Source organism: Monomorium pharaonis, unplaced genomic scaffold (genome assembly GCF_013373865.1).
Source record: "Monomorium pharaonis isolate MP-MQ-018 unplaced genomic scaffold, ASM1337386v2 scaffold_158, whole genome shotgun sequence".
Lineage (NCBI taxonomy): Eukaryota > Metazoa > Arthropoda > Insecta > Hymenoptera > Formicidae > Monomorium > Monomorium pharaonis.
The window spans coordinates 12,336-33,496 of record NW_023415426.1 but is presented as its reverse complement, the minus strand read 5'-3'; the positions used below and the strand labels follow the sequence as shown (position 1 = coordinate 33,496).

Genomic DNA, 21,161 nt, shown 5'->3' with positions numbered 1-21,161 from the left:
TAGGTTTATTTAATTACATTCTATTAATTATATACGATCAGTCGTACTAATTGTAAATACATACTCAGATGTGTATTAATACTCAAGTATGTATTTATAATTAGTACAAAACCTTTCATAATAAATGATATTATACGTTATCAATAAATTGATTTTAATCTTATTTTTATATGGTCGTTTTTGATCTTTGTTCAAATACTTTTGCGAAGAAAGATAATTATATGTAACAAAATAATAAAGTAGATTGTACCGAGCAATGTTTTAACAGAATACCATAAGCCCGGCTAGCTCAGTCGGTAGAGCATGAGACTCTTAATCTCAGGGTCGTGGGTTCGAGCCCCACGTTGGGCGAATTTAATTTTTTATTTCGATTTCCTATAAATGTATTACATTTATATACAAATTAAAAATATCACTATACTCGCGCGTAAAGAGAGTAATACACGATATTACAATTTTACTCATAGATAAAAGATTTCTTATTATTTGATTATATGTTATATATAAATCATTTTTAATAAAAAAATTAAAAATTTTCTGAGCTTTTACTTTTGGAGCTTATTATGTCGTGTTGAATACATTAATTTTATCATTTTATGAAAATTTCTTTTCACCTAATAAAAAAAATATATATTTTGGAGATACATTTAAAACCAGCTATTAATTTCATTTACCATTTAAATTTTTTAGAGGTTTCTAGGACAATCACCTTTTCTGTTATCTAGAGGCACTTTTTGAAATTCATATATTCAAACACGGCAGTAGATGATAACCTCGATGTTTGATAGTCTCTGATGTTCGACGTTCAATGATCGAATTTAATGATGCAAAATGATAGGCAATTTAGTTAAAAAACCACTTTTTCTTTTATTTGGTTGTAAAAAAATATTTAAAACATTTATAATGAAATCTATCAAAAATTTCTTTTTCCTTTTTTGTTTCAGAAAAAAGCTATCCTAGAGCAGAATTTCCTTTGTGTTTCTATCTATTTTTAAGAAGAAACATCCACGACCCATCTAACTTTGGATGCGATCCACTTGGCACTACAAACATTTTGAAGTTATTTGTAGCGTTAAGGATTACATTTTTTAACAATTATAAAAAAACGGAGAGAAAACGGGAGATGATTACATATAATTTTATTCCTCCTAAATTTTTAATTTTTTATTACATCTAATTTTATAAATCTATTTTTTTGAAATAAGTAGTAAAGTATTTTTTAATTTTGCTATTTCTGTTTTGATGTCAATTAATGTAAATTATTTTGCGTAAAAAGATAGATAAACTGTAGTTTATTTCAAATTTTTTTATTTTAATTTCTACTATTGCTGAAAAAATTTTTTGCGACTTATCAAAAATTGCTTTGCGGTTCACTAATGAATCGCAATCCATTGGGAATTTCTGGCAAATCTTAGAGATATATAAGGTATCTGAAATATCTGTAGGACTTAGCGATTAATGAGTTTTGTGTATGTATGTGTAAAAGTTTCGCTATAGATACATACCAAATTACTTTTTCTAAGAAACCAATATCATCCACGACGAATAGTTATCGTGTTATTATCCGATAAATAGTCACTATCTGACTATTTTATCTATCAGTGATAATAATGAAAAATATATAACAGATAAAATTTTATTGTAATAATTTGAAAAAAATAAAATGTTTTGTTAAGTAAAATAGTACTTAATTATGAATCAACTCAATATAATACACATAATAAATAATCAATAAAAGTAACTCTTGATTAGCAATTTTAAAATTATTATACATTCTTTGTTAATGTTTCGAGATAAGAGAGAATAATGAAAATTAGATAATTTTAATTAAAAAAAAAGGGGTTATAGTAATCAAAGTTATTAAAGTTATGAAAATATAAATTTATACATAATTTCATGTTTTTTACCGAAAAGACACGAATTCTAAATGTCCATATATAAATAATCCATATCTATAAAAACATCTGTCACTCTTTATCTCGTTGCCTCTCTCGTTTTCGCGATATGCTCGACAGCACAGGAAATTTGACGAACAGCCGTAAAAGTGGAAGACACGTACAATTAGGAATGCGTTTGTCGTGTTGCACGATGAGAGGTATCTCTCTATTATCTTACTAGAAGATAGGGATGCGCGCGTAAGAAGTAGACATTTCCACTTCTGGAGTGCACTAGTGTTGGAGAGTGAAGGGAACAATCGATATATATCATTCAGACAGTTGCACGTACACTTTTTCGAATTGCTTCATTGCCTTAATCGTCGTATTTCTTTTGAATAAAATTGCAGTACTACTTGTTACAAAATTCCGGACATTGATTAAGCGGAAATTACGCCAAGAAATTGATATAAAAAAATGTTTAAATTAACTGAAAAATAAACGTCAGCTATTCTGTGTATCGTATTACATAGAAATCCATGCATTCCACGCAAAACATGCGATTTGCAATACTTATAATTAGTAATTAAATCTAACTTCAACTTAAATATTGCGAACATTTTGCTTCGTAAACTTGCTTTTAAATACTGTTAATTGCTTGCAATTTACAAATTTTTAATTCATATACTTATATGACGTGTGCAATAATTCAACAGAAATTTATGTAGAACGGATTCTTTTCATTTTCAAAAAGTATGAATAATAAGTAATAAAATATATACTATACAAATTATTTGAAAACAATATTTAAATACAAATAATTTTTAAGTTGTCTATTTAGAGTATAACTATTTTTAACAATGCATAAAATTTATTTAATACAAATAAAATTTAATAATATAAAAAGAAACAGTTAAAATATATTACGAAAATAATATTCTCGTGTATTTACATACTTTAAATAAACTTGTGATTATATGTAACATTTCAGTTTTAGAATCATGAGTACTTTCTTATCTGTTTTTATTCTCACTTTTTAAATCTTCTATTCTTTTTCCTAAATTAAGTTTTAATTTTATCAAAACCAACTAAAAGTTAAATTTGTCCTCTAATATAAAGTAAATCACAATTTGTTTAAAAAATCATTTTCCTTCTCCTCTAATTTTTCGATTAGAGTATTTTATGATAAAAGAGTCAATATATAATCACTGCTCAATAGCCCTTAAGTCGTATTGTATAATAGATGGATGACTATCCGGAACATAATTACATTAGTTACATTCGCGCTTAATATTAGAAGTTTCACTCGTGCAAGAACTTGAAAAGGAGCTTAACTGTCACCGATTACACAAACTCAATCTAACCGCAAGATCTGCTTTCTGTTCGTAGAAGCATCCCGCGTACCGTTTGACCCAGGCAACTTTCAATTCCAAATAAGAGAGAATGGAAAAAAGAAGATCCAGCCGAAGGAAAACGAGATGTCACAATCTGTACACGGCTAGCGACAGCAACAGTAGCAGTATCTGATCATAGCGCATGTATGCCGGTAGTGTAAAAAAATGTCAAAAACCATTTCGCTAAAAGGAGCTGCACGCGGAAAGAGGTGGTGATAAAGAGAGACTAAAAGAGAGAGGGGGGGGGGGGATTTAAAAAACAGGCGGAGAGAAAACCTAATGCGGGCGCGCGTGCAAGAGACGATTTCTGAGCAATTTATCTTTTCAGATTCGCAGGTGTTCGTGCACACGTCCTTCGCGGCCTTTGTCACCAATCATCCTTCTCTTCTCGCTAATGAGTAGCCGTCGCTCTTTATCACTTCTCTGTTCTGTGACCGCTACAGAAAGAGAAGAAGAGAGAGTACAACGAGAACAGTATTCTCCGGTGCGACGGATCCGGGATAGACCAGGTGAACCGAAGGACGATTCGTGGCTGAAGGGAGGAGAGCCGAAGGGACGAGGTTTACGCGAGAAGAGCGGAACGAAGAGGAACGAGGAAGAGATGGACGAATAGAAGAAATCGAGGTAGAAGAGCCAAGATAGGGAAGAAGAAGAAAAGGAACATCAAGTGAGAGTGAGAGGATAAGAAGCTCTTAAGAAGAAGAAGAAGTAGTAGAAGAAGAGGCTTATCAGCTCGTAAGAGAAGAAAGAGATGGTAGAGAGAAAAAGCTGCGGCGCGCACCAGTGGTAGTGACGGTGACCGATGATGGTGGTGGTGGTGGCGATGATTCTGTCGGTGGTGGTAACGTTGGTACGGTAGCAACTGCGGAGCGAGCCAACATCCAGATCTGTCGCGTGCTGCGTGCCGCTCAGGAATGGGACGGAAGCCGGGACATGCGAGTACGCCGCGATACCGTGCGCAGCGGGACCTGGACGAGGACGAGGACGTGGCCCCGACCACGATGTGGCGACAACAATTTCGATAATGACGACGACAACGTAGTGACGACGGCTGATAGCGACGGCTACTATTAACAAGTCAGCTCTTTCGAGTTCCCGGAGCGCGGGATGGGATGGATGCTGCTGCGGCGGTCCCGTGTGAGTAGAACGAGTCGCGTCGTCTGTCCCGTTGGTGTAGTGTTGGTGGTTTCACTCTTGGCCTCCGCCACCGCCGCCAAGCCGCCGTGGTGTGCGCTCGTGTGCCGCCGCCGCCGCCGCCGCTGCTGCCGCTGCCGCCGCCGCCGCCGCCGCCGCCGCCGCCGCGCCGGTTCGGTCTCTCTACGAGAGCGAATCGAGGAGCGTGGCCCGAACTCGGCGAGTCGGGGAAGTGAACTGCGGCACTCGTTCAGTAGTTTCTCGGACGCCGCACCGGCACCATCCGACGACCCTGCGAGATAACCCCACGCGTGGCCGCGACCCCCCCCCCCCCCCCCTGTGAGACAATTACGACAAGTGCGTACGCGAAATCTGGCCGCGTGAGATCGCGCAGCTCCGGTCCGGTCTTTCCTCCGTCACGGCGTCATTGACGAACGATCCCGCAGTGTCTATCCCGGAACCGAAGGGATCGGCGGCGAATCGAGGCTCGCCGTGAAGATTTTTAGCATTTTATTCGAAACATTCTTCTCGAATCACGTGGGAAGGTGCGCGCCTGTCGTGCGCGACACGGCAATCGGTTTTACAAATCGGTTCTCGACTTTTCTTTCACCTTTGACTTTTCATCGTCGCACAACTTCGCGGAAGCTCACAGTAGGAGTATCCTACGAAGGGAGGTCCCAATGTTTCTTCTTCGGATAATGATAACCAGTGGTGAAGTAGTGATAGTGCGTTACGTGGGGATCTGTTCGTCGCGTCGATCTTTCGCGGGAGGATTCTCCTGTGCGTAATCACGACCGCGAGAAGAGGGTACGCGCGTGAGATATATCGATAAGGCCAGCGAGACCGACAAAAGAGAGGGAAGAGAAAACGCGAGGTAATGCACGTCAGCTCTCGCCGATTAATAATCAGAAGGAGGGAAAAAGTGAAAGAAAAAAGAAGAGAGACAGGACCAGCCTAAATAAAGTCATTTAAAGATCGGCCTCAACCGATCGTCATCAACGGGGAAACGACCCGCCAGGATCATTCGCAGTGTACCGAGTATCCTCGGCCGCTGTCGGATATCGGGCAAAGGAGAGGATCGATGTCACCTCGCGAATCGATCGCGCGTCGTTTCTCGCCGAGTCGTCGGTCCGGAATCCGGCGATCAGCTGATCCGGCAGATAAGAATTGCGCGGCCGTTACCGGGGCGCGCGGTGTGTAACGTGTAATCGTAAACCGGTGCGACCGACGCGGCAGCCGCAAGAATGCGAGAGAATCGAAAGCGCGACGACGGTGCATGGACGGTAACAGCGGACTGGCAGCCGCATCCCTCGTTCTCAGCGGCCCACGTCGTCTCGAGGCACCCTCTTCGGAGGCGGAAGTGACCGGAAGTTGGCCTTCTTAATATCAATTGGCAGCGCGCGCGGTCATCATCAACCGTACCGACCGATGACACTTCTCGCGATTGTTAAACACGGAATCGCGAGGAGGATTTACATAAGAGATCTATAATAAATCCAGAGGAAACGGCAGTAATCCCCAACGCGGACAAGAGGGAGGAGGGTAAAGGAGGAAGAGTCGGATGAGACCGTCATGCCCGCTGAGATCGGCACGGGCGGGCATAGGGTGCTGCACTGTGATTCCCATGCCGACCGCCCAATTGCGATATCGATTTACGTGCCGTCCCCGTCGAGCGATGAGCGCCGAATCAATCGCGTAAACTCGCCCGTGAAAACGGTGTTCAACGATGACAAATTGAACGAGTCGCAGGGAGAAGCTCCGAAGGATCAGCCACAAAAGACTGAACGTCGCGTGAGAAAAGCGGAGTCGTCAGACCGCGGGCGCGGAAAGAACCCATCATGTAATCACGGTGAAAGTTCACCCACGAGGATTCTGAGAATCGCTGGCAAAAAGGAAACGGTCCAAGGCGGACGTCACTTCCTGGCAAAGAGTGGCGCGTCGCAGCGGCAACGAAGGGGAGGGGGAGGAGAGGAGGACGGCGACGGATTTCTCGGAGCATGTCGCGCGTCGAGGGAATCTCCGTACGGGAACGAGGATGTCACCAGGGACGAACGTTTCTCGGTCACGTGGAGCTCGCGGGAGGACGCGGGCGAGGACGGGAGGCTCGTGCGAGGAACGGAGTCGCGGCTGCACCGGGACGACGGGACGGAGCGATATCGGCTCGCAGTAGCGGATGTGAGGGTGAACACGATCGCGAGGCGTCGAAGTCTCCGGAATCGATCCTGGACGAGACCACGGCCGTCGTCGTCCCGCGGGAGTAGGGCGGCTCTCGACGCGGATCTGATCGGCGATCAGCCGCGAACTACAGGGGGTGATCCTCCTCTCTCTAGTCACCACTCGCGCGCTATTCGCGCGGAGGTAGAAATCTATGGGGACGGACGTCGAGACGTCGACGAGAGGTTTCTCGGCGTGAAATTCGGTAGTGAGACGCGGACGGATGAAGACGAACGATCGGACGATCCGGGACGACGTGATGTACGCCCGGAGGACAGGCGGGATAAGAGGCCCGGCCAGGATTCCACGGACAGGAAGCGGCTCGATCGCGTTCGCTCTTTCCTGCAGCTGGCCGTCCTCGTCTTCCTAATCGCGTTCGGACGATACGGGCCGCTCGGCTCGTCCAGTGTGCTTGGAGTCAGTGCTAGACCGGTCGCGAACGGCTTAAGTGTTTTGGGAATTATCGGTGCAGTGAACGCGAGGTCAGTCGATCTGACCGGCGACGCGGGTACGCGGGCCGAGAGATCGGCCAATCTCTCTCACATCACCGGAACCTCGAGGAAAATACAAATGTATATCATGAACCGGCACCTGCAGATCCTGCCGGATGGTACGGTGAACGGTGCCAAGAACGACAGCTCGATCTATAGTAAGTATTCTGCAGATATATATCATCACTCGATGACTTTTAAATTAACAAGTGTAACGTGATCATAGGATAAACCGTTTAAAAAGTTACGACGCGAATTATGACACAAGTTTAATATATTCAATATAAATCGTTAATTCAGACTTAAATACTTACTAACAATTCAATTTACTTTTTCGTAAATTATTAAATAGATCCGTAGATTTTGAAAAAAACGCAAAATTGAAACGAGACCTCGGTAAAGCTTTATGTAACAGTAAGGTATCACAAAGTTTGCATTTCTTCATGATCAAATCCTAATCGGCATTAGAGCGATATTACTAATTAAAGTTGTCTAACAGGTTTCTTTTCAACGCGTATACATGTCGATTATGCGACGTTGTCGAAACAGCGTCAAATTTATTTTAGTCTCAGACTAACATCTCTGTATTTTTAGCCAGCTAATAATAAATATCGGCGTACGGTTTTTGTTTAATATTTTAATTACCATTTTTCGTATTCTGACACATACGAAACAAAATAGAAAATTAAAAATCACCTGTCGTCCTTATAATTAATAATTATAGAATCTATTCAACGAATTTTTAGATTCTTATACTAAAAAGAATTCCCATAAAAATTTAATTCGCTATAGAAATTAGAATTCAGAATTTACATTACTCTTAAATTAATTTGTTATTATAAACAATTTATAAATATTTTAAAATAATACAATTTTCTTTTTTAATAAATTAAACTCTTAAACTTCTGAAACCTCTTTCTATCTGCTTTATTTTTTATTTGTAACGATTTAATCAATGATGCAACAGAAAACATGATCAAAATCTCCGTTTTTCTTTCAATCTCAATGTAATCGATTAATGTTTCTAAAATCGTGATCACTCTCTAATGATTGTAAGTTTTTAATCTGATAATCGTGACTATCTAAACGACTCAGTGTCGCTTATTAATTAATGAATGTGTAATCGAATGTTACCCTTGAACCTTGTCTTTTAAATTACAATGCTAATTACATACATCGAATGTCCATTCATAAAATTTATCCGAACGATACCGAGAGACTCTTTCCAATATCGACCGCGTATTTCGACACTCGATTCAAACAAGAATTCCGCAAAATCAGAGTGGCTGCTGAGCAATCGATATAGGGTCAGCTGCCTTCACTGCAACTCGATATCTGTCCGGATTTGTCTATTCAATAAGCAACGTTGTGATCACTGCTCCGATTCAACGTTGCCGATATAATTGCATTGTTGCGATATCAAAGTAATATTATGTGGATAATTGTAATAACGTTCAAGCTTTGTGTGTTTTAATTCGTATAAACAAATCAGCTTTATGCATTAAAAATCGTAAAGAAATTTATAGACGATTTTTGAACAGTACTACTTTAATTAAAAAATTGTCAGACCAATTCCTCAATAGCAACCTTTTTCTCATTATTTACGTTACGCAATAATTTTTCCACACAGAAAACTGACTAAATTACATTTTTATTAAATGCTGATCAAAGAAGACTGTGTAAGATATTTCTTTTATATATTATAATGAAATGTAGAAAAATTCTTAGAAAAGAGCTGTCTGCTGTCTGAAAAGAGAGCCGGTCCAAGAATACTGTTCTCGTAACTAGACCGCGCTGACCTTTGCCGAAACTTTGATCAAGCGTCTGGCCGCTAGAAAGTGTGATCCTATTTGCATTTCTCCGAACATATTTATTCACAGACGATGAAATCAGGTTAACCTCGGACACACCTATGTATAACCACCCAAAGTTTAACTAGACATCGAATAAAATCTATGATGGGAAAACTCGATAGAGAAATCATTCCATTTAAAGTTAAGTTATATTTCCCTTCGAATTCCAAGAAAAAAAGAAATATCTAAAATGAAGTAAGACATGTTCCACAAACATTTTCCACACATGCACCAAACTTATTAACTGATAGATTGTTAGAGCAGTTTTTTTGGAATGATTACATGTTATAAAGTAAGCGAAAAGATGAATTAGAATGTTTCATGCTTGTATAACAATGGCATTTGAATAATTCTGTGAGTTGTGTAACAGAGAATTAATGCACAATTTCAAATGAATAAATAATAAAAATGCGACGTCTCATGTATATTATGCCATAAAAACTGGCTCTCGTAGAACCGGTATTACAATAACGAAACTGATACATTTAGTCACTAATTGAGCGAAAAATTAGTGAGCATTAACTGCTCTTAGTGGAAAAACTTTTTGGAATTAATAATAAATCACAACTTTCCGAGATTTATATCTAGCTCAGATACTTTCTAAATGGGAATCAATGTATTATTCACTTTACAGTACTGTGCTTATTACTGTAATAATCAATTCTACGCTCACAATTATAAATAGCAGTTGCTCCTCCATTAAAATAGATTTAATTTTAATTAACTACGAATTACTGAACAAATGCTTTCTGATAAAGAATAAGCAATCACTTCCAATCAGTCATAACTTTGATAAATATGAAGTAAGAGCACAGCTCAAGAAACAAAAGAAAAAGGTAATGTTATCCGAAATCCATTGTCTCTTTGAATTTTACGAATACTACAAGAGATCCGATTTTAAATTCTTTAAACTGTGCCTTTTTCCCTTTTTAATATTCTTATCGCAATTTACAAAAATGCTATCATTACAATAATAATCAGACGAACATAATTCACAAAGTGTTAATAACGTCAGAATTTTGTAAGACATATGTATGCGAATATCGACGTGTTGTCCGATAGACAGCCACGCAGCATTAAGTTTAATATAAATACGACGTGTTTCCGATCACCTTAATTATTCGCTCGCGCGCGCGCGCGATCGGCAGTCCTGATTTACATAAATCACGCAACCGGCGATACAAGCCGAGCCTAACAGACACCTATTCCTAGTCGGCATCGGTTCCGTACGTCGCTCGCACGCACGGGGAAATCAATGAACCGTCTAGTTCCGCCGCACGTCCACTATTCCGCCGTCTAATTGCTTTCTTTGCGTAATGCGTGCCCTACGTGAGCGCGCACGCAACACGGTCGTGTATTCTACGTTATACTACGTTCGCGCGCGTGAAGTAGCCGGGATGAGTGGCGGCGGTGCCGTTCAGTCACTTGGAAGTCACCCAAACGCGACGCCCCGATGTCCGACGACGACGACGAGAACGTCCGCGATAATAGCGCGACTACTTTAATCTTAGGGGTTCGGGTAATTGGAGTTAAACATTCCGTGCACTCGCGCCGCGACGTCAGATCCCGGTGGATCAATCATCGAGGAATTCAACCTGATGGAATCTCGTTTCTGGATACGTTCGTCTTCCTTAGCAGGAGAACTTCACCTAGGAATGTTAACGCACCCCGCGGGTCTGTAGCATCGCGCGATCGCTGACGAGCGGGCTCGGGACGAGTCCGGCGGACGATTTTCTCGTTCACGGATTTCTACTGTGGTATTTTTTCGATGTTAATACGACGACGGCTGTGACTGCAGTCGGGTCAGCCGGTGCGGAGCGTAAAGCAGCGGAGAAATGAATATTCATCAACAGCTGTCGATGAATAATCAAAAGGCGATAAAAACGAGACGAGTGGGTGTGTTGATCGAAAAATACGGTGGAAAGATGTTCCTACAATGTATTTGAATCCCCTCTGTGGCACTATGAAAATAGTAATGCATAACTGTGGGGACAGACTTGCCAGGTTCTCTGCTCTGCGTAAGATATGAGTAAAAAGAAAATAGGCAGTTTCTTGATATCGTGATGTATACATATATCGCATTCTTTACGTTATACATATTTCAGTTACATCAATGTATTTAACCTGACGGTCAATCTGCAACATTCACTTTCCACGTAAATGTCAAAATATATAAGTAAATTCGGGATTTATGCAATTCAATTATGTTCAAAAATTGAAAATGAAAGTGCATTTATAATGGAAATATGTCACACAAAAGAGTTCAGTAAAAAAATAACACAATAAAAAGTGAGATAAATTCTTCTTTCACTTAAAAAATGTTTTTAAAATTAGTAAAATCAGTTAAAACGAGTTTATGACATTAAAACGATGCAGTTGCCATGGTTTACTTTTTGATCAAAAATTTTATCCTTCTTCAGATATTGATGACAATCGATAATACAATCCTAAAACAGGTTGCAAGGATAAAGATTTTATTTTTCTTTCGACGAAAAGAAGTTTCTCTTCCGAAAATATTTGCAGAAACTAACGTAAGGATAATGCATCGATTACAGCAGGATCGCGGAATGTGCATGCACTGCGGCACGCACCGTTTTGCACGTAACTCCACTTCGTCGTATTACTCTTTCTCGGTAAAGCTGATCGTGCACTTCGACGAATAATGCTTTAAGCGATAGCGGAAACCCCTTAATGCAAATTAATATGAGCAAATCATTTTAATTTGATTCGATTAAGAGAAATGACTCGAGCAACCAATTATTATTATCTCGTGTCATCTTCGATTCTAATTTTCTGACAGTAATCGCAACGTTCAAGCAGATTGTAAAGAAAAATACGAGAACGGGCAAAGCAATAAATCTGTCTCCGTAATTTGATAATAAAAGTTGAAAAAGATTCAATGCTCCAAATCCAAATAATGTTATTATTTAAAGAAAAAACATGATAATTAAGTAGTGGCGTAAATAACTATAAAGATTGCGAGATCGTGACCTCCTATAGTGACTCTGTAAACTTTCCGATTCATTCACGAAATTTTATGAATGATAACATGTGTCGCGATTCGATGATAAATTTAAACGGCAAATAATTGCGGGAATGAGCCTTTTAAAATCAAAAGACTGGAAAAAATATCTTCCTAATTATCTCATACGCATACTTATCGCATGACTTTAATAAGAAAAGTTGGTTCATTAAAAGAAAGATAAGAAAGAAATTATAGAACTGAATTAATTTCCTAATAAGATCAATTTCAATAAATATCCGAATGCAAGAGATTTAAAGAGATTTAACTTTGTGGGAAAGTGTTGTATACTATTAACTGTAATATAATGACTGGGAAAGCGCGTTAATGTTTTTGCCGCTTGTTGATGGAAATTAGGGATTTCCACCGTGTCATTAAGTAATTATTACATTCCACGTGTCTTTACAATGTAACGTAATTGTCATTTTTCCTGTTTTGTTAATTCCGTACTTCCGTATCGTAATTAAATTTGCACCGTGGCTCAAAAGTTCATTATTTGCATGAACGTATTTCGCAAGCAAATGACGTCATAGATTTGCATATGTTATTTCTAAACGAAAACCGCGTAACCGGTTAAAGTATTAACTATCTTGAGACCTTGCGGAATTCTTGATATCAATGCGAAACGATAATTCAGATAATCCGCGGCGATAACATATGCAGAACGAGATTGACGACACCTTCTTCCGAATTCGATTTCAGAATGCAGGCGATAATTAATGACCAACGTTGCAACGATTAATCAAGCTGCGCCGACAACGACAGCTTAAGGAGTGCAAATTTCGCGCCTGTGATCCGATAAAAGTCTGAGTTATCGTCGAACGCCGCTGGAACTAGTCGATGATAAATGTCCTTAACACGAAATTATATTCTACTGCACGTATATTTTCATTCTTGTAATTATATCCTTTGTGACTTTTGACTCGCATGAGTCAATTAAAACTTTTTTTTTATAAATATAAAATTATCGTGGAACCGAGATTTTTAACTATTATATAAAGAAAATTCAAAAAGCTTCGTTAAAAATGTTATTAATACAAAATTTTAATTTCAAACAGAGTATTATTAAGAACGAGAGTGATGCAATACTTCGAGAAATAAAACAGCTCTCAGAAAACAAAGTACGAAAACTTTTCGTCCTATTCTCATGCTACTTCTATTCTATCGTAATGTTTATCATCGGGAATTTTGCACGGAACCTCGAGAGAGAGAGACCTCCAAAGTAGGATTCAATCTTCTAACTCTTTATAACAAATTTCCTACGCTCTCCTTTTGTAATCTTCGCCTCGTGGTATCGCGGGTGGTCAAGCCGAAGCCGTCGGCTAGACAGGGCCCATCGCGGAGTCGTGCAGGAGCAAAAGGTGTTCGGCGAAACTATTAATAAGGCAGCACGAAAGCTAACAGACCGAAGGCGCGGGGTGTACGCGTGTGCTTCGCACGAAAGGGGATTAATGCCCGATGCCTCCTTCGGTCCGAAATCCTCTTCGTGACGGATGACGATATACGGGGTCAATTCCCGAATATTAAATCGCGGTATCAAGAGGCGACGACAAACCAGTTTTATGAATGAACGCACTCGATTCGTCGTATCAAAATAAGTGCACTGAGAATTGCATCGCGCTGAGCGCCCAGCAAGGCATACATAAATCATTTGTATATACTACTTTCCTAACCAAGTTGATTCTTAATAATCTTTTTCTTAAATTATTCTCACATGCGATGTAATGCTCTTACAGGACGATTGCCTGAACTGTGTGATTACTATATAATAAAATATAATATTAAAGAAAGTTCGGCGCTATAATCAAAATAATATAGCTCGAAATATATTTTATATATTTTTATAATTTGTTATATGTATAATTTTTATGTACGCGAATATTATGTTCATGTGTGCGTCGTATGAAATATATGCTAATAATGGAATATTGTCCGTTGATATTATATATCTTAAGATTATATCAAGTAATTACATCGTTTATCAATTTTGATGACTAGATTAATAAATGATAATTATATTGGACGAGCAAATTGAATAGAGGAAAATGGAAAATTTATAAATTTGTAACATGTATAATTTCCAAAGAGATTAAATCTAATAAAATTATAAATTATTTTAAACTTTAAGATATTTTTAAAATATTAAATGTAAGTATTGGAATACATTAAAATTTTATTTTTTCATTAATTATATTTTAATAGAAATTTAACATAAATTACTATTAATTACTAAAATATGTAATATGAAGATTGAAAAGATTGCAACATATATAATTTTTTTTCATCACTATAAAACATTTTTCATCAATTATTCTAAAAACAAAAAAGCTATTATGCTAAATTAAATTCATGAAATACTCGCGATTGTATTCAGATTAATATACAATGTGTACGACACAAATTCGTTACAGTTCCTCATTCTAACAAAACTTTGACTATTAAGCTACCGTTATAATATCACTAATTTCGAGATCGACATTATCTACATCTACATCGTCACGGATACTATTTACAGGCACGGTACAATTTTTTCACATGTTAATACCGTTAGTATTTTTTTTTTTTCGATATTTAACCAGACAGATGACTTTCACCGATTGACCAGATGCTGATTTTGTCGTATAAAAATCTCGCTTTGATGGATGACGATGGACACGCCTATGAACTTGCCAAACCTGCTAGATATTGTAAGACGTTTTCCACGACACTGACTTCACCGCGTTCCTGATATACGTCCTACACAAATATTTCATCAAGCTCTATGTGCGCTCTGCGATGTGCAAAAGTCCTCTACGTGTTATTCGCACGAAGTACTCGTGGCGAACGAAAACAGTTGTCGACAGCGTGGCGTGCATTTTGTAAACCACCAAAAAGCGACATTAATGAACGATTTATTGCTCAGTTGCAAAAATAAGAACATATTACTCTGCCTCTGGTTGCATTGTATAAATAAAGCTTCAAGTTTTTTCTTATAAAGTATAATCTTTCCATTAAAATAAAAATATACGGCAATATGACAGATCTTTCATCAAGTTCACTTTTCTGCTCTCAAAATCTATATTGTATAAAATTTCCGTAGCTACAAAACGTTTGTATTTATCTTTATTAAACTTTTTATGCTGTGTTTTTAATATTATTGCATGTTAATTTAATATAAGATAATGTGTTATTTAAATATCTCGTATTAAATTGACATTCAATATTTCTTAGTATTAAAATAAATTTATAAATAAGTTAAATTACTTCCTAACGTATTCATCTTGTGTTAAATTAACACAAAAATTCGAGTGAACCGTTTGAGACATGAAACATATGTCAAATGTAAAACAAATTTTTTGTGTATTTTAATTTCTGAGAAATAAATTATTTCAAGTGACAAATTATACATATATTGAAATGTATAAAACTAATGAGAAACGATAAGAAATCGTCTAAAGAATTTACCGTTAAACGTTGATGCAGCACCCGTGGAACATCTTTCGGTGAAAAAAACTTGACTTTTGTCGCGAGTTAAGCTCAACCGTAAAAATAGTGACGGCGTTTTTCTCTACGTGTTTTGACATTAAGTGGGTTAAGTGCGTTTCGCTTCATCAGTTATCACTTAGCTCGCGTCGACGGGAACGCACTATGCTTTCGTAAAAAATGAAACGTTTTCAGACTGACTTCGTTGCCAATCTGCCAATCTATTTGCGGCACGTAATTCCCGTTGCATTCGTACGTGCGGAACGTAAATGTCAAACGCGAGCGTGATGCATCACGCATTAAGGATATCTCATTGATTACCGTGTTTACCGTGACAACATTGCATTTAATTCGCATTGGACGACACCTTTCACGGATTTTAAGTGACGCGGTGGATATGTTCTCAACCTTGAAGAGCGTGGGGCTTTTATTAATTATTACAGACAACAGTGTCTGTACAATGTTCTGCTGTTGAAATATCGCAACGAAAAAAAATATTACATCGACCCAAAGTACTGTACAGGTACCCTGTTTAGTGAAACAGAGGGTCTTATCTAAAGTTGTATGAACACTCACCATTTCCTGAATCCTGGCTGAACAACGATGACGCATCCTGAAAAAACATTTATTAAATTTTAGTAAATTAGCGCAAATGTGAACTATCTCAAAAATTTGTCCATTTTATTTCATAAATTATAAATAGTAAGACTTATTCAAATAAATTTATTCGATATTACAATAACAATATAAATCGTTACTAGTTGTTATATAAAGAAATGCTTAATAAATGTAACAGAATAAATAAACACTTTCAAGAAATTAATATCTGTAAAATCATGTTTGACAAGAAAATATATTTGTTATGACATTATATTCATATTTCAAATTATCCAGGATATTATTTTAAATGAGCATGCTTCATATGCAACGATTTATATCTTAGTAGTAAGAAGTTGTAGCTTTGCTAAAGCAGACATTATGCATACAGGTTTAGTTGATAGCGAAATAGGTACATGAAAAAGATGATATCGCCTTTTCTTCTATGTTCCTTTCGATCAACATATTTTCAAAGTAGTATTGAAAATTATACATCGTACGCAGGATACGGATGTTAGCGAATCAATGTTGCATATTATCATTTCGAGTTGCACCCGATCAGTTAAAGCAGGAGCGTAGACTTTTGCATAACGCATAAGAAAATCGATCGATCAGGATCCTGTATTTTCCTCCCTATAATAGAAAGGTTTCTGATTGGTTAATTTTCTTATACGTTGTGCAAAAGTGCTGTCGCTTAGACGGCGAAGAAACGTGTCAGGATTTATAATAGTCACATTCATCACATTTCACTTGTTCTTTCTTAAATCATTCGTAGTCTTCTTTTTTTTTTTTTAATTTTATATGACTGATATGAACAATTTTTGCTTTGATTGTGCTTGTGATAAACTAATCAAATTAAGAGTTTTCTCTTTTAATAATAATACAAATAGACATAATACGTAATACATTAAAAAGCCCAAGATTAACAACAAAAACGATCAGGGAATTTTGTTTCGATCAATATATTAGTCGAATTAGAAATTTCTTTCAAAGATAAAATAGATAAATATCATAAATAGATAAATGTCATAGATATCACATTAGTAGTGAGCATGCCACGAGCAATTTCCGCACGCAAAGAACATAATCGGGACGTCAAACAAGCTTGTCTGCGAAGCTGTGAAAAATTGGGGTTCCTTATTGACGACTTTTACTCACCACGGCTCACGCGTTTATCCGCTTCATTAGTAACACGTTGAAGGATAACGATAATAAATGATTCCCCTAAGAAGCCGCGATGATTAACGGAGAGAGTCGACACCTACCGCTAAATCAATTTCGTTCAATCAGTTTACCTGTTTTGGCTCTTGTATATACAGCTTTTCAGCAATAAATTGATACCCAAAAATCCATACGGAATAACGGAAGATGTCTATTCTTGCGTCTATCGAATCGGTATCCGTGGTACTTTTCATGCAAATGATAAATAAATCAGATACGCTCAAACGTCTCAAACATTTTCAGCAAATGCCTCATTAATTTTAAAATAATCTTAAAAGTGAATGTGATAATAAATAAAATAAAACTTAAATAGATAGTTTTATAAAAAAAATATTAGAGATAATTATCTTTTTATGTGTAATTCAAATTTGCAATAAAAAATACTAAGTTCTTTTCATTTTAAAAGATGTGTGTGCAAGTAGTTTTGTATACTTTGTGTATATTTTAATTATAACTTGTATATAAGATAAACAACAATTTATAAATTAAATTTGGTGCCTTGACATTTTTGTTTTTTAAAAAAGTTTAATTATTACAATTTTTGTTGATTATATAATAAAATATTAATTTTAAATCGCAATTACTAAAATAGTTACTCCAAAACAAAATCGTATTATACGTATTATAATAACTGTAAATTCTCCCCAAATAAGAATATTTTGATTTAGTTTGCCTGTGCCAGAATCATTTTACTATCACATTTAGGAGCGGTTCTAATTTTTTTTCGGACTGTTTCGGTTAGATTCGAGTGTCGGTCCGAGAAAAAGAGACTATGCTCTCGTCTCTGGGTTATCTCACTTCTTCGTTACGGTCATAAACCGCGAGCAGGCCTTCCGATTCGAAACGTCGATCGTAATTATGACCGACGACATGGTTGCGTGCAATTAATACATAATAAATTTTAACGCACAATCGATTTGCCGCGAACCCCGAGGCCGCAAAAAGAAAAAAAAAGTACTCAAAATTATGAGCTAGTGCCTTTTAAATCATGTCAAAAGTACGTTTGAATGAGTATGCATTCAAACGTGCATTTTCAAAGTATGTATTCGTTGGAGATTATTTTTAATTTAACTCGCAACTTGCATAAATAGGAAGATAATAGCAAGATAAAAATAATACTGAATAAGATTTAAAAAAATAGAAAGCTCAATTTCGCGGAATATACACAGATCGAAGATTGAATTTTGGTTGCATTAAAAAAAAAATAGCAAGCATTTAGATCTAAATTTACTAAATTGATTAAATCTTTTACAGCTTCAAACATTTCTCAATGTTTTAAATTTAAACACCATTTAAAGTATTTTTAAGTATAATATTTAAAAATGGAGATAGAAATAATTTTAAAATATCATATTATTGGCATGTGGCATTAATCTACTTTTATTTCATCGCAATTAAATAAATATCAGTTCACATAGTAAAATAACTACATAGTAGTAAAATTATTACTCTTGTGCCGTTGGAATATTGGAAATAATTGTTGCAGCGTTTTAATCAAAAGGGAATGAAATCGTCCTTTTCGAAAGGACGAAGAGAAAATGTGAGAAAATGAGGATCGAGGCCCAGAACAACTATAAATATAAAACCGACGACTGAAACTCTGGAACCCCTGCAGCTGATAGCACTTAGCTCCCAATGGCACACGTAGCATGCTGCGCGGTTGATTGGCCCGGTGCTTTTAATTGAAATATCCCGGACGTAAGTAACTCAAACGAACGTTGAAGGAATGCTAATGATCGTTTAATCGATCACTTATGTACTGTTCTTTATCCTCGTAAACGGACATAATTTCTTTTAATCGATTTCTTTCTCCTTTCTTTTAGAGAAAAGGTGAACGTACGAGAATATAAAGTTGTTACTTCACAATTGAATGCTCACTCCACTTCTTTCTTCGAGACGCGAGGAAATAAAACCTTGGATTAAAAGTTAATGTAGGAAGGAAAACGTACGCGCGTAATAAAGATGTTCGCGGGACTGTATATCTGATTTCTTATCTGCAATTGATATGACTATCGCGAGCGAGAAGATTGCCGTGAAATTACTGCTAAGTGATTTGATATGGTAATGTTGTATGTGCACCGCGGAGCTTAGAAATGCGAAGTAGAGAATTAAAGGCGCGATATTGCATGATTAACAAGCCCGTGACGATTTGCGGGCTACAGCCGCGGTGACCGCGTGTAATCGAGTATATTTGCACTGCTAAATATCTGCCAGATTGCTATAATAATTACTATGCAATTATGTTGCCTTTGATTTATCGCTCGCGATTGCGATATGCATCGGGAACGACGGACGGTCGGTTCCGCTTGCGCTATCAGCTGTTAAAACCGAGCGATTAAAGGCAGACCAGCAAAGTGAGACCTTTCGCGAATGTGACGAGGAGCTATCTTGATTAACGGTAAACCCGCGATTGTGGTACGCGGAAATTGTTGCGTATTCGCAATTGGCGATGCGAACTCGCGGTCGCGAAGGCGCCGGAAGGCGTCGCGTCGCGCCGTGCGCCGTCGAGTTATCTCGACGCGACCAATCGGCAAGAAATACGATCGGCTGATTAGATTCCAAAATTAGTCGATGGAATTCCGCGCGCGACAATTAGCGAGAACCGGCGTGGCGCAATTATCGCCCGATAGTCCGGATTTCAATGTCGCTAGACGCGACTTTTTCCGTCACGTGCGCGACATGTTAAAATCGAATAGCGCGATCTGCATTAGGATGTGCATCGAATAGTTGATCATCGACAGCTGCTAATCCCAGGATTATCCTACGATGCAAATCGTAATAATAATTATCTTCTATTAGACATCAAGCAAAACTGCAAAACTAATTATCACGCGAAATCATTTTGTATCGACTCGATTCTGCCAGATTAGGGTGCAAGGTCGCTCTCCTTATGTCGGATTCTATCGAATGGAACGTGTTCGCGTGCAATATGCCAAGTCATCGAAGCATTCACAGGTCTGTCGATGATAAATGACTTGGAGTTACTTCCCCGACTGTCATCGAAAAAGTTGCGATAATTAATTGCTATGAGTGTAACTTGTCACCATGCAAATCGTTTCATAATATTTATAAATTATGGAATGATCTACAAATAACAATATGAAGAGAGTATATGGCTAAATGGATAAAGATAGTGAAAGAGTATTATTTAAAACTAGCAAGAAGAATACAAATTGACAATTGGCATTACAAAAACGACGTTTGAAAACCACGATAATTTAATAGAGAAAGCGGCGACGCACCTAGTACGAACAAATGAATGAATTTTGCATGCGGGATTTCCGAGAAACAACTTAGCACGCAAATCTTAAGACAAAGGTGCAGTGATTCACTCTGTGAAGCCAATCACTTGTATTGAAATCGATAAAGATAACGTTCTCGTATCCAATTCCCTTATTCTAAATTCGTAATTCGATAATATTGTATATCTGTCAACGACATAGAAACAGCCATTTCCGCATGTGCGAAGGCGTTATGTGCTAGATGTAACTTCCAAGAAAACTAATACGTCTTGTGGATATATAAGAGATAGGTCTCAATAAAGATATCTTCAAGATATTTTTAAAAGATGTCTAGAAGTAAAAAAAACTCCAAAAGTCAAAAAATTCTTAATTACATGATGATAATTTTGTAAAAAATATTTGTAAACATTTTCCTTTCTAAAAAAACATCTTTTTAAAAAATATTAGTCAGATAAGATGTCTACATCTTATTATTATTATTAAAGACACTGATCGCATCATAAATTTGAAAATTTCGTACATGTTACAATACGAAAGACTATCAATCATAGTTCGAAAGCGAGACCACCGGAAGGTCATCGTTGGCAACATCTAGGAATCATTATATCAGCGATGACTTAGAAGTATAGCATTAATTATAAAATATCTATTATACGA

At 37.4% G+C, this 21,161-nt stretch overlaps 1 protein-coding gene and 1 non-coding gene across 3 annotated transcripts; both read left to right on the top strand.

The window, feature by feature from the left end:
• Positions 1-278: 278 nt before the first annotated feature.
• Trnak-cuu lies at positions 279-351 on the top strand. The gene has a single exon. It is a non-coding gene; the product is annotated as a tRNA-Lys (tRNA).
• A 4,383-nt stretch (positions 352-4,734) lies between these two features.
• LOC118648073 lies at positions 4,735-20,850 on the top strand. 2 transcript variants are annotated; one of them, XR_004965158.1, is made up of 3 exons: positions 4,735-7,265; positions 18,749-18,960; positions 19,086-20,850. XR_004965158.1 is itself a non-coding variant. In XM_036294290.1 (2 exons), exons 1-2 carry the CDS (start codon positions 5,975-5,977, stop codon positions 18,754-18,756), a joined length of 1,299 nt encoding a protein of 432 aa, XP_036150183.1. In that variant the 5' UTR covers positions 4,735-5,974; the 3' UTR covers positions 18,757-20,850. The 2 variants fall into 2 exon arrangements, 1 of the variants encoding a protein (XP_036150183.1); XM_036294290.1 differs by having other exon boundaries at positions 18,749-20,850.
• The last annotated feature ends 311 nt before the right edge of the window (positions 20,851-21,161 follow it).